The sequence below is a fragment of the Patella vulgata genome, chromosome 1 (genome assembly GCF_932274485.2).
Source record: "Patella vulgata chromosome 1, xgPatVulg1.2, whole genome shotgun sequence".
Classification (NCBI taxonomy): domain Eukaryota; kingdom Metazoa; phylum Mollusca; class Gastropoda; family Patellidae; genus Patella; species Patella vulgata.
This window is the reverse complement of record NC_065879.2, coordinates 78,942,694-78,957,965: the sequence shown is the minus strand read 5'-3', so window position 1 is coordinate 78,957,965 and position 15,272 is coordinate 78,942,694. Positions and strand designations below refer to the sequence as shown.

Here is a 15,272-nt window from a genome sequence, read left to right as displayed (position 1 = left end):
CTCCGACCCCTCCTGCCCCCCCCCCCTCCCCACACATATGAATATGGCTTTTTTGGAGCCCCTGCCCGCGATCCCGGTGTTGTGTTATAAATCAATCAGTGACATAGTCCCCCAAAATCGCATTGATACGTGCGGTGCAAAGGAAGTGTGTCCTCTTTGGATATGACCGAATTACTCCCGCCCCACTTTGTGTAAACAAGAGCATTCAGAAGATGGTTTAAGTTTAAGTGTGTACAATGAAAATTCGTAATAGTCAAATTTTATCCTAAAAATATCAACAAGGTTGAGTGTCAACCTGCAAAGATAAATGGTGTAAAATGTTTAATGCATTAATTTCTAATCATTCAAAGCGAGGTGTTATATTATCACTAAACACATATCACTATGGGACCCATGAAAATCTGATGCTGTTAACAGTTGTGACCCATGGGGTTTGCATTGGGTTTTTTCCATAAGGGAAATGAAACAATATGATTAAAACAGATCCTATTTCGTTTCGTTTTTTATAGTTCAAAATTTCGTTTTACTTATCTTTACCACACTAGGATCTCGAAGAGTTGTTATATAACTCGCGTTCCGGTTAGCCAATGAAACTGTCTGTTGCAGAGAATTCTTGATGTGCTATGCACGGAACTGTGGATATCCCACTAGAAACATCACTGCTGATAAGTCAATCAAATGACCATACATAGAATTCCAACTGTCAAGGATTCTTTTACGTGCATGAAACCTAGGTTTTTCATCCCATCCCAATGACTATACGCAGTCCCTTCGTCCTGTATCACTGACAAGGTGGAACCACGCCGGAAAATCCCCACGAACTTTCTCGGCCAATGCAGGGATTTATCACCCGACCTCCAAATTACTGAGCCAACGTCTTACTCGCTGAGTCACAGAGGCCCATTTCCATAAAAGATAAAATAACATAACTGAATATGGCAAAAAGTAGAACTTCTACTAGAAGCATACCGTTGATATGTTTAGAGACTAAGACTTGCTTTGGAATCTTTACCGTCTTCATTAGCCCAGTCGGAGCAAAACAGTAGGAAGTTAAACCCCATTTCATTTCATTTCATTTGGAATTTTTAAATAAAATTTATTTCCAAAGAATTGAAATCGGCCCTCATTGTTGATATATGTAAAGTTTTGTAAAGAAAATTAAACAAGCGGTCGCAATGCAAGATGCGCCAACATTTTTTAATAGATGGACAGAGAACAAGCTCAAAAACAGAAACGATTTGTGTTTTAATCAGATTGAAACACAATGATCAATTCTAAAAGACAGTTTTGAACATTTGAAGTTTACATAATTCTGCTATCAAACGAGCTCTCCTTTACCAGATTCTTTGTTTTTAATCAGATGTATTTAATCAACAGTGTGCAGAGGTGTTTGGTAATGCCAGGTGCCAATACCTTGATTGTATATCACCAAGACTCCGTATAGGTACTAGTACTCAGGAATGTAAGAAAGAAAGACATTTTATATAAGCAAAAACATAATAATTTTTTTAATCAAATAAAGTAGGAATGTCTGTACAATAAAGATTTCAGAGATAATAACAATTTTAAAAACTTCATTTTAAATTCACTTTTAAAATTGGATGCCCCCGTCCCCCCTTCCCACCAACCTCTCGATGGATGCCTGGGTCCCTCGCTCTATCTGTAAGTTACTGTATTGAATATTATTTTATAAAAATCACTGTTTTAACATAACATAAAAAGACTAACAACATACAATTTTCATTGACCCCTTTCCCCACTTTCGTACTGACCCCTCAATACCTCCCCCGGGGGGTTGGATGGCCGAATGGTTAGCATGTGCGTGCTGTATCATAAGGCCTGTCATTAAGTCAACTGGCGTGGTTTCGAATCCCCGGTTGCACGTGACAAGGATTAGGGTGGCCTGTCCAACCTCGTGGGTGTCCTCCGGTTTCCTCCCACTGCTAAAGACCCCTACGCGCAAGCGAATTATTGAAATAAAATTGAAACCATATGTTGGTCCCGAAATGACCTAGTTTGTGTCGAGTGGACGTTAAACCCCATTTCTCTCTCTCTCTCTATACCTCCCCCACCTTCATATTGCCCCTTCCACTCATTTCCCCGTCCTCATTTCCCTTGCATAAGAATGACAAATAGGCTTAACATTTATATATATATTTACAAGAAAAATCAAAACAATAAACAAGCAAATAAAAACTAAGTTATTTAATAGAGATGCTCGGTTGTGAGCAGGTTTGGAATTGGAATACATGACTGCAGCTCACGAGCCACAAAATATTAAAATTAGTTATTATGTCATTTGTGAACGTCAAATTAAAGTTTAAGTACACGAAAATTATCTAATTAAAATGGAGGTTCAAAAACAAACACTGTACTGTATACAAGGGCCAGGGCTTAACTAATCTGAATCTAGTTAAAAGTCCGAATTGAAAACAAAAATACACTTGATTAAAACAGTATTTGGACATGTCAGTCAGAACATGAACCATATCCTAACTCCCATTATGATTGACGTGACATAACTTATAAAATTTGACACAAAACCATAGAGTAGATGACGTTGTGTACCGATTTTAAAACGTTTTGTCTTAAATATAGAAATCCATAACAATAAGATAACAACATTAATATTGATTGAAATGGACTAATATTGAATTCTAAATTGTGTTTTTAATTTCTAATATTGTGAATAATATTGAATTAGAAGTTTCCTCCCACTGCCAAAGAACTATTGAAACAAGACTGAACCATATGTCAATCCAGAAATGACCTTATGACCCATTTCTCTCGGAATTTAATAGGAGCAAGAAACAAGAGATGCTTGCCGAAACATAACTATACATGTGCAACTACATTGTCATTCTGCACACAGAGATCCATCTACTTCATAATTTGAGAATTGATCTCTGCCCTAAATGGCCGCCATATCTAAAATTAATATATTTTTTTTATAATGCGGTTCTACTCGTTTCACATCTGTCATACACGCAAAGACTAAATAAACTTTTTCAATTGTATTAAATGGAAGCAGAATAAATCCTTAACAAAATTCTCGAACTTTACATTTGTTTTCGACTAAAATCGTCGATTTAGTACTTAAAATGTCGGTCAACTAGCTTAGTGTCTGTTCTCAAGCGGAGCTAACTGTAGACAGACAGCCTATAAGTTTAGTATGCGACATTGTGTCACAAGAAATGACCAATTAATATAAGTTTATCCTTTTTATAAAAATACCAAAAATATAAGCTTACCATAAATATAATCTATAAGTATAAAGTCTTAAATAATTACATGTATATAATTATTAATTATAAAGACATACTTTTCTTATTCACTTGACATACAATTTTGGTGCCAGATCCTCTTCGTTATTGAGGATCGTTAAGTCATATTTAAATATTTTAAGCATGGATGACTTCATCATCGAGTAGTCTAACATCTCGGATGTCATCTTTCGTTACTCCTTTACTGGCTAATTCTTCCTTTACACGATCCAAATATGTGGGGTCTGGATAACCAAAGCTACAAATATGAAAAGCCGAACATTGAATAAACCAAAGCTACACACATCAAATCACTGGATAAACGAATTCTACACACGTGAAATATGGATCAGTGGATAAATGCTACACATATGAACTATGGACCGTCAAGTGTAGGTACATCGGCGCCCCCAGAAGCCCTTGCCCCCCCCCCCCCTCCCGCCAAAACCCAACATTTTTGGGCTAGCTACGGGTCTGTTATATGATTTTACACAACTTGGGATGTTATTTCCTTTGATCCCCCATGCATGTTATGAAACGTCAGGCCCATGTTAATACTTAGTTTCTTCATTTGAACATCAAGAATTTGTCTGAAACTCAAATTCTACATGTAGTATATCCACATCAGTTTTATTCGTAATCCATAAATGTAAAACTATTCCCATAACTAAATACGGAATTCGGTGGGTAATATTCATCATTTTATTTTGCTTACTTCATAGACGAATCTAGGCATCAAAAATAAGATCTTATATAGTCATATCTTAAAGGGCACACTGGATTTTTCACTCACTGTCGTGTTTACTATTACGCCACACAGCCCACTGATTTTTGCGAAGGGTATTTATGGGTACGGCATTATTGGCACGTTCACTGACGTCTTGTTGCTCGAAATTGAAAAACGTTTATCATTTGTAAATGTATCTCACAATCCGAAATATCCGAGTACATTAAATACTTGTTAAGTATTTTCTGCATAAATTCTGCACTTTGACTAGCTTTAAATAATTCTTTGTCCGAATATACGTTTTATTTTTCAACCATATTTTCTACAAACTGACTTGAGCTGATCATTACGTCGTCCGAATCGTTTGACAACATTGCACAAAATGAATGCCAGTTTGTGAACACGTGGTTACTAAAATGTAATGCGCGTGCAACTTAGTTTTCTTAATTAATTTTGTCAGATCAGTCGCAGAGCCGATATGGGCTAAACCATTGTCTTAAGGTCAAATCAATTAGGATAAATTTAACATTGATGTCGGTGTTAAAACAAATATTTACCATAATACCCTCGGTTGATATGTGAAGTATTTATCTCATAAAAATATTGACTCTGGATCTGCACTCTACGACAATGCTTAGACCCCAGTGTTGGACTGCCTCCCATGGATGTTTTGTGATTTGTACACTACAACAATACTTACTGTGTCGGACCACCATTCATGGATGTTTTATGGTGTATATCGTTCCACGTTATACGATTTTCTTTTCCGGTTGTCGTCGATCTTCCCACCGTAAAAATCAGTTTTCTTTTAAATGCTACTATCAACATCTTACAGATTTTTCTACCCTCGATCGTAGCTGGTAAATAGGCTGTACGACTTGTAGGTAAATACCTGATGCCTGGGTTAGGATGATTCTCCTAAACAACATTAAAAAAAAACATAAACAACTTAAAGCTACATTATGTAAGATTTGGATAAAGAGCTAGGCATTTTTGCTATAATAGTTCTTCGAAAATAGATATTGTAAAATGAATAATTTGAAAATTTCATTCAAATTACTCTATTGCGAACGAAGATATTAGCCTTTGAAGGTTTGACAAGACGTGTGCAATAATTTCAACCACCGTATTGGTTGTTCGAAACTAAGTCTCGATCCACCATTTTTAGCTTAAATCAAAATATGGCTGAACTGTTCTAATCTATTTAATATTGGAGAAATCCGACGCCACCGAGAGTTGATTATGGCCTGGATAAGTTAATAATGTCTAATTAATAATTTAGAAAAACATTTCAGGCCTAAAGAAAGACCCGAAATAGGCAGATTAAGCTCTTGCATAATGTATGTTTAACAATAAAATTAAAAAGTCCCCTTCATTCAGAGAAATGAGGTTTAACGTCCATGACACGAACTAGGTCATTTCGGGGCCAACATATGGTTCAACTTTATTTCAATAATTTGCTTGCGCATAGGGGTCTTTAGCAGTGGCAGGAAACTGGAGGACCCGGGAGAAAACCCACAGGGATGGACAAGCAGTCCTACTCCTTGTCACGTAAGAGCGGGGAATCGAAACCAAGCCACTTGACTCAATGAAAGACCTTCTGATCCAATGCGTATGCGTTAAACACTCGGTCACCCAACCCCATTCCTTCATTCAGGAGAGAGCGGTGGTGAAATGAAGAATGAAAAGTCCCACTTTTCTACAGTTTGCTACAAGGGAAATAACGCCTAATCATCGGCGAATTCCAACTGGCATGGGTACTTTTACACTGCAACATATGTAATGTGGGATTCTCATTGATCCGAACGAATAGACGCGTTTCCTTTTGAATGACTCCGGGGGGGGGGGGGGGGGCAGATCTCTAGTAAATCTTACGGTTTGATCAAATCAATAATGTCTAGTTGTCCGGGTTTGAACTAAACCTGAAATCATGTATACACATTTAGTTTTACATATATAAAAAAAACATTGACAGATGAAAAAGAAAATAAGAGTAGTGCCACTGTCCGGACCAAATTTTCCTCATAGTACATCTGTTTTCATTAGTCCCGTCGATGCAGGAAAGAAGGACATTAAAGCCTATTTCATTTCATTTCATTTCAATATTTAGGCTTTGATACTGGTACTTTTATTTTTTAAAGAGTTCTTAGAAAAGGGACTCTGGTATTTTTGTGTGTGTGTGGGAGTGGCGGTGGGAGCATGTGACCCCATTCTTTCCCTCCGCTCCCTTGTTTGCCCCCACTCTTTTGGATTATCTTTGGCTATCATAGTGGTTATATGTACTTACACCTTGAACACCAGAAGAAAAAGCATAATTTATCTGATAGCAGCCAGCCCTTTCTTCTCCTTCTACTCCTCCATAGAACTTTGTGATCTTCATGACTCCGGTGGGCTGATCACCTGTCAAAATACCATAAGTTGTTCCACAAGTTGGACAGACAGGTTTGTAAAGTTTAAAACAGGTCTCAATACAATCTGTACAAAAAACATGGCCACATTTAGTCAAACATTTCGGATTATAAGCTACATCCATACAGATTGCGCAAGTTTTAATATCGTCTTCTTCCTTAATGTGGTCATCTTCATCACCGCTGTTTTCACTGTTACCTTTTGAGGACAATTCTTGTAAATATTGGTCAACTTCTGGACCATTATCTCGAGAATATCGACATGAATACTTTGATGCTTGACACTTTGAGCAAACAATATGGCCACACCTCAGAGTACAATCAGGACCTTTGATAACGTCTTTACAATGATTACAGGTTTTCTGTTTACGAGAAGTGGAATCTTCCTTTACATCATCATCTTGAAGAAACGAACATGGATCTTTGGATCCCTCACAAACACAGCAAAGTACATGACCGCAAGTCTGGGTGCAGTTTGGACCAACACAGTGTTCCTCATCTTTAGATGTATTTTTACTGCTATCATATTTATAATCACCGCCATTATCAAACTGTTTCTGTCCAACACAGTGTTCCTCATCTTTAGATGTATTTTTACTGCTATCATATTTATAATTACCGCTATTATCAAACTGTTTCTGTCCAAAACGGTGTTCCTGAACTTTAGATCTGTTTTTACTGCTATCATATTTATAATCAACGCCATTATCAAACTGTTTCTGTCCAAAACAGTGTTCCTCACCTTCAGATCTATTTTTACTGCTATCATATTTTATATCACCGCCATTATCTAACTGGCCCTGTCCAAAACCGTGTTCCTCAACTTTAGATCTATATTTACTGCTATCATATTTATTATCACCGCCATTATCAAACTGTTTCTGTCCAAAATGGCGTTCCTCATCTTTAGATCTATTTTTACTGCTATCATATTTATAATCAGCGCCATTATCTAACTGTCCCTGTCCAAAACGGTGTTCCCCATGTTTAGATCTATTTTTACTGCTATCATATTTATTATCACCGCCATTAGAATTATGGTAATCAGGACTGTGATGATGTGGATAATAACTATTATTGTCTGACATGTTTCTTTGGTTTCCATGGTGATCAACAAAATTTGACATTAGTTCGTTTTCCATGGCATGTACTATTTTAGAATCAGGAGCGTCTCTCAAGCACTTGGATGTGTAATTTCCATTCCATGTTTTATTGTCAGATCTAGAATTTGAAATATAATAGTCGTTACCATGGAAATTATTCAAACCTGCTTCATCGTCAAAACCTTTGAAATTTCCCCCACCAATGTGAGTCTTATGACCTGTTTTTCTACTATATTTTTCAATATTTCTTAATCTACCACCATCACTATTTAGTGAAACAGCGACGTCAGCAGAACTGTTCTGTTTCCCTGAAAACGATACATCGGTAGCAGCGGATAAATAATCATAGGCTGTTGATTTTTTTAAACTATAATTTGAAAATGCAGATGATGTTTTTGTCTTAGTGTCATTTGGTACCTTTGACTTCAATTCTTTCGAGATCTTTTGGAATGTATCGTAATCATTAGAAACTATGTTAATGTGAACCAAATGTTCAGGTTTAAGTTTTTCTATACTTTTAATGGCAACTTCAATACATTTATCAATTGGTGCTGCTGCAAAACCTGAAATAAACAAGCCAACAATGAGGAAAGTGTGCCCTACTTGTAAGACTTTTGTTGAATTTTTGCTCTTTAATTTAGCAGCATTGAATTAATTAATGTCTTTGGCAAATTATTAGATTCGCATATATGTACTTAAATCAAGATAGGTTGCCGGGCAACAAAACATACGCCCACAGCAGCTAAATTGTCCGAACAGTTGACACGGGTTGTCGCATAATTATTCTTTTGTAGGTGATTAGGGGAATTTAATAGACAATTTCATACAGATGACATTATAATTTTCGTCGTTTGAGGGTTCACAGGGTTCTAAAAACTAAAACAAGGGCCGTAATTCTGGAAGTAATCTACAGAACTGGTTGAAATTCGACAGGCTTTTTCGTTTTACTAATTCAAATAATGCATGTAAATTTCATACAGATCGGATGGTAACTTTTGTCGTTCGAACGTTCACAAGGGTCAACAAAGTAAAACAACGACCATAACTCTAAAAGTAATTGACGGAAATTGCTGACATTCAATAGGATTCTTCATTTTACTAATTCAAATGATGCATATGAATTTCATACAGATTAGGTCATAACTTTTTGTGTTCAAGTGTTCTCAAGATTCAACAAAGTTAAACAAGGGCCATAACCCTAGATGTAATTAACAGAAATTTGCTGAAACTCAATAGGCCTGTTCCTTTTACTAATTTAAACAATACATATAAATTTCATACAGATAGGATAATAACTTTTGTCGTTAGAGCATTCACAAGGTACAACAAAGTGAAACAAGGGCCATAACTCAGAGCGTAATTAACGGAAATTGCTGAAATTCAATAGGCTTCTTCGTTGCACTAATTTACATGCCGGATATAAATTTCATACAGATCGGATAATAACTTTTGCCATTAGAGCATTCACAAGGTACAACAAAGTGACACAAGGGCCATAACTCATGGCGTAATTAACGGAAATTGCTGAAATTCAATAGAGTTCTTCATTTCACTAATTTAAATGATGCATATCAATTTCAAACAGATCGGATGATAACTGTTGCCATTAGAGCGTTCACAAGATCCAACAAAGTGAAACAAGGGCCATAACTCTAGATGTAATAAACGGAAATTGCTGAAATTCAATAGGCTTCTTTGTTTTACTAATTTAAATGATGTAAAAAAAATTTCATACAGATCGGTTGATAACTTTTGTCGTTAGAGCGTTCACAAGGTGCAACAAAGTGAAATAAGGGCCATAACCCCAGAAGAAATTAACGGAAGTTATTGAATTTAAATAGGCTTCTTCGTCTCACTAATGCAAACAACATATATCAATTTCAAAACAATCAGATGATAAATGTAGTCTATAGAGTGTTCACAAGAAATTGTGGACGATGGACGGACGGACGGACGGACCGACAGACGGACGGACGGGGGCGACGGCAATATACGACCACATTTCCATATGGGCGTATAAAAATGAGCGAATGAATGACAGGTTGGTATATAGTATAGAGTTGGTATAGAGTTATAATTTGGTAAACATTAGCTGGTTCCATGGGAATGAAAATATCATGTTTAACACGCGATCGAAAAATTACGATTGCATCATTTGGCTTGATTAACCAATCTCTATACTTATTTACATCATATTTGACAAATTAGATAATTGAAGCTCCAAAACCCAAAGCTACAAAACTATCATATTTGTGAGAATTCGTCAGACAGCAGCTTGATTCCAGAAGGAGTGGATGTAGCAATTTCTATCAGCAGACTCGCCCAGCGACTCTTGACTGGATTTGGTTTGGGAGAATGACTTTACTGTTATTGTACTATGCTTGTATCTATGTATCCGGCTATGATATATAAAATAAGAAAACGAACTGTTGCATTGCTATAACTACTGAGAAGACAAACGCCTTAACTATTTGGGTAAGAAGAAGAGAATACACAACGTGAAGGGGAAGCAAAGACGACAAGTGAAAATACTCGACAAGGCTAGTAAGATATGTAGTAAAAAGGAATGCATGGGTCATACGCCGGGTTAGGCGATCGGTATTAGTACGTGGGTCGCTCTCCAAGTCTGACAGAATACCCATGGTGCTACACACTGTAATCACAAAATAAATAGAAGACACATATAAATTAATTGCACATTTATCCTTTTATAAAGCACTGGGCAATCAAACTGCTAATGTATACGTAGTCTAAGCGAAAGAGGTCATGATAAAAATTAGTCATAGTAATAATGCAGTGAACTAACGAAATGCGTTTCATCACTCTCACGCAATTAGAATCAATTAGAATGCTCATTATTGCACTTAGTCAAGGTATTGGTATAATTAAACCACACATTGGTATAATGAAACTATATATATACACCACGTTTCCTTAATCTCATTTAATTAGAATCAAATTTATCATGTACCAAATCAACTAACAATCACATTGCTTATCTCAGTTTAGCCTTAGCAGAGAGAGCCCATCTTCGAACTCCATCGAGGGATTCACCTAACCAACACTTACTCCTATTTACACACGTAAAGATGCCCTGGCCCATCCTAAGAGCAGGCCTAATGAACACACCTAAGTTGGCCATGTCCAAACTCTATGATCACACCTGTCACTGTGAGATGAAGGGCTATTACTAATACTTGACTTGACTTGGGAAGTTAAGTTATTCTCCAAAGTCACTGAAATTAAATAGAATTCTTCGGCTCACTAATGTAAACAGGCCAACAGTGAGGCTGGGCTTCCCTGCCGATATCCTACAGTAAATAGATGACTGAAATTAAAAAGGATTCTTAGGTTCACTAATATATACAAGCCAACAATGACACTGATGTTCCCCGTCGAAATCGATAAGTTATAATCAAAGATATCTTGTACTAAAGTATCGAACAATGACATTTATCTAATAAAAATCTACACCAAGTTTAAACATTCAAAGTTGTTATGTTCCAAACTCGTCGCCAATAAAATTGTTTATCAATCAAGCAGAAAATTATCATCATGGAACTTAGTCATGGTATTGATATAATGAATCTATACTCTGAGTTTCATCACTCTCACCGAATCAGAATCAAGGTTTTTGTGTCCCAAAGTCTCAACCAATCAAATTGCTTATCACTCTGCTTATCCCGAGCAGAAAAAGCTCATTATCAAGCCTTAGAAAAAGCTCATTATCAAGCCTTACACCAAGTTTCATTACTCTCACTTACTTAGAACTAAAGTCATAGTGTCTCAAAGCATCAACCAATCAAATTGCTTATCACTGCTTATCCTAAGCAGAAAATGCTCATCTTCGTTCCCCATCAAGACATTAACCTAATAAACACCCACACCAAGTTTGAACATTCTTACTCAATTAGAGGGAATGTCATTGTGTCCCAAAAAGTGTGACGGACAGACAGACAGACGGACAGATCCATTTTAATAGTCCCCTGCTTTCTTCGAAAGACGGACAAAAACGTTGGGTGGTCTATATAGTCAATGTGGACTGACAGACTGTTGTAATATACACATTTCAATATGGATGCAATGTTCAATTTTATGTCTTACCTGATCCCAAAACTGGTAAGGTGATTGATTTTTTTCGATTCCCATCTGCTTTGCTCAGTATATTAGAATACAACTCCTGAAGTCTTTTAGACCATGACTTACAAAACCAATATTCAGTGTACGCGGTTGTTACTGCTAAGTAGATACTATCAAAGTTGTATAAATCACCACGAGGCAATTCATATACTTTTCCTTCTTCAAGGATGGTGTGTGTTTTGTATAGAATGTCTAGTGCTTTCCTGTAACCCTCACCTCCGTTTCTTAACATCTGTTGGGCAATGCCACTTTTTTTCTTTTTTGATTGTCCAGAACTATAAACTAAGACATTAGCTGGGACTGAGAAAATATCGCCATATTCAACAAAAGCAACTACACCATTTTTTAATTTATATCGCATGCTATGACTGCTAGACGCCATAATGTCAATTATTCACATCTGAAAATTAAAATTAGAGTTTGAGAAAAAATTATTGCAAATGATCCATTGTCGTGGAGATTAGACATTTGTTTGTTCATGTCTAGGCCAACAGATATTTTGTCGTATTAGGCTGCCACCCTGTTATCAACAGTTAGGCTGTCAATGCAATAGAACTTAAAAGCAGTGTTATTGTGTTGTAACGACACAGTCGATCAAATATGTAGTTTATCCATGAAGGTCCATGGTTTATCTAACTCATCATCTAACTTAGACATGCCATTTCCCGAATAACAAGTACCCCAAGTTTGAATATTCTACCTCAATTAGAAACAGAATTTGTGTTTGAAAAACGGTGTTTGGTGGATGGCCAGAAAAATGGACGAACCATTACAATAAAACAGTCCCCAGATAACTTCGAAAGGCGAGGAACCAATAAATATTATAATAGCTGAAGCACAAAACGAAAAACACACCACAGAGATATATAAACGGGGAAGCATTTCACGATGACTAGAAAAGAGAAACCGAAAGTAGAGTTATCAACTCAAAATTGGCTTCATTGAAGTTCGTTCAAAATAAAAATCGCTGTTATAAATAATATGGAAAATATTCTGAAACTATAGCTCAAGTTGAACCACACAAATAAAAGTAGTAAACGCAATTGTAGTTGTGTTAAAGTGATAATTTCATATCTTTAAGTTATACTTTTAAAATGTATTAAAATAAAGCCTTAAAGTAGCTAAGTCTCTAACTCAATATCACCCAAAACCTTCGACATTGAAAACACGAATTAGTTGTCAATTTTAATCAACATTCGTGTTGTGATCTTACCGGGAAAGATGGGCATCTAATATCCAATATTTAAGACAAAATAAACATTTTACGATTGGTACACGAATCGTGTACCATAATGCGTTTCAGCACAATTTGTAACAAGCGACTCGAAGAACGAGGTTAGACATATTCCACAAGTCATGTCGGTGACTTCATATTCTTATCTGGAGAGCAAGCGCAATGAATACTATCGGTGTAGACTGGAATAACCAGACGCCAGAGATTGCCATTCGAATGAGACTTCTGACGTATTTCGCCAAACAGAACTGCTTTGAAATTAGAGTAAAAACGGAAACGACTGAATGTAAATCAGTTTATTTACATTCATATTATATACGTTGCGACCCATTTGTGCCAATTTGTAGGTCCCAAATATTAGCGATGTGGCTCCTTTAAAATAGATGGTATCTATAAACAGTCCTACCTTGTTAAAGAATAATCCTATTAATTCTATAATTCACTATTGCCAGTTGAGAAATTGGCAAAAATATCATTTTCAACTTCAAATTAGATGGTATCTATAAACAGTCCTACCTTGTTAAAAATAATCCTATTAATTCTATAATTCACTATTGCCAGTTGAGAAATTGGCAAAAATATCATTTTCAACTTCAAATTCAAACGTTTGAAGATATATATTCCATTGGGGGAATAGAAAAACAAGGGAGGTAATTGTGTTATTATTTCCGGGGTGAATTTTTTTTAAGTGTGAGAATGATACCTATGATCGTATAATAGTGAATTGACAACCTATTGAGCAAGAGACATAGAAATAATTATGTTTTGATTTTCTTAGAAAATATGAAATTCTCACTTTAAACCCAGTGACCAGGCGTGGATTTAGAGGGGGTGGGGCCATGAGACCAAGTAACCCCCGTGAGACAAAGTCCCCTCAGAGCCAGTCCCAAATTAAATATTATCTGACGTATTTTTGCGCCGCAAAAACCTCACTTACATAAATTTTATATGTAGCTGCAATAACAATCATATTATTATGACATGAACTTTAAAGGGGCTAAATCGGTAATATTTGGGAACTAGAAATTAACATAAATATAATAATGTAATATGAATGTATATAAACTGATTTACATTCAATCGTTTCTGTTTTCACTGTAATTTATAATCATTTATGTTCGGCGAAATACGCCAGAAGTCTCAATTGAATGGCAATCTCTAGCGCCTGGTTATTCCAGTCTACACCGATAGTATTTATTGCACATGCTCTCCAGATAATAATATCATGTCACTGTTTGATTTGACTTATGGAATATGCCTAGACTCTGAAACGCATTATGGTACACGATTCGTGTACCAATGGTAGAATGTTTATTTTGTCTTAAATATTGTATATCAGAAGCCCATCTCTTCCCGGTAAGATCACAACATCAATGTTGATTTAAATTGATAAATAATTTGTGTTTTCAATGTTGAAGATTTTGGATGATATTGAGTTAGAAACTTAGCTACTTTAAGTCAACTTGAATAAAAAAAAAAAGTGCTTTTCGGCGAGATAACGATCGGCGAACAAAATATAGGCAATACGATCTATGTTCTGCAAGGGCACTCAGACAGTGTTATACTATAGCCAGTATTTTGTTGACAATCATTGTGGGTTGGGATTGTGGATGGCACCCTAGACTTAATAGAACCGTCCCATCTATTCACAGCTTCTGATAGACGCATATTTTTATCAACAAGATACGAGGAAGTATTTCACGATGACAAGAAATCGAAACCGAAAGTCGACTTAACAACCTGTAAAATGACACTCCATTCAAAATATAAATCGTGATCATGAATAAATACAGAATGGAAAGGTTTTAGACTAATATGAGTCTTATTTACAATGCCATCACTTCGTCTCAACTTAGCAACAATATATTTCAACTGACTACATGGCATAATATTTAATTTAGAAGCTTAGTAAATATTACCTGGTTGTGACGATCGTCAGAAGTACAACATGCTCTATTTATAGCATAGACTCGACTACCCAGTATTTTACCATTGCTTTACATCTGCTATAGGTTATGTGAGGACCTGGTTCAATCAAACCTATAATGGGCGTATTCCGTTGCCAATTGGCCACAGATCACTAAAGATTTCCCCATTGACTTTAAAGGAGCTAAATCGCTAACATTTGGGACCTAGAAATTGACAAAAGTGGGTCGCAACGCATATAATACTGTAATATGAATGTATATAAACTGATTTACATTTAATGGTTTCCGTTTTTACTCCAATTTCAAATCAGTTATATTCGGCGAAATAAGTCAGCAATCTCAATCGAGTGCCAATTTCTAGCGTCTAGTTATTCTAGTCTACATAACTCCATTTGATTTGGTGCAATGTGTCTAGCCTCGTCCCTCAAAAAAATTATTTTATCTTAAATATCGGTTATCAGAAGCTCAT

At 36.0% G+C, this 15,272-nt stretch overlaps 1 protein-coding gene across 1 annotated transcript; it reads right to left on the bottom strand.

Moving 5' to 3' along the window:
* Positions 1-1,446: 1,446 nt before the first annotated feature.
* On the bottom strand, positions 1,447-14,824 carry LOC126814203 (uncharacterized). Its single transcript, XM_050539204.2, has 5 exons — positions 14,795-14,824; positions 11,606-12,041; positions 6,278-8,064; positions 4,691-4,908; positions 1,447-3,522 (listed from the first exon to the last, which is right to left on the bottom strand). Exons 2-5 carry the CDS (start codon positions 12,021-12,023, stop codon positions 3,402-3,404), a joined length of 2,544 nt encoding a protein of 847 aa, XP_050395161.1. The 5' UTR covers positions 12,024-12,041; positions 14,795-14,824; the 3' UTR covers positions 1,447-3,401.
* Positions 14,825-15,272: the final 448 nt, after the last annotated feature.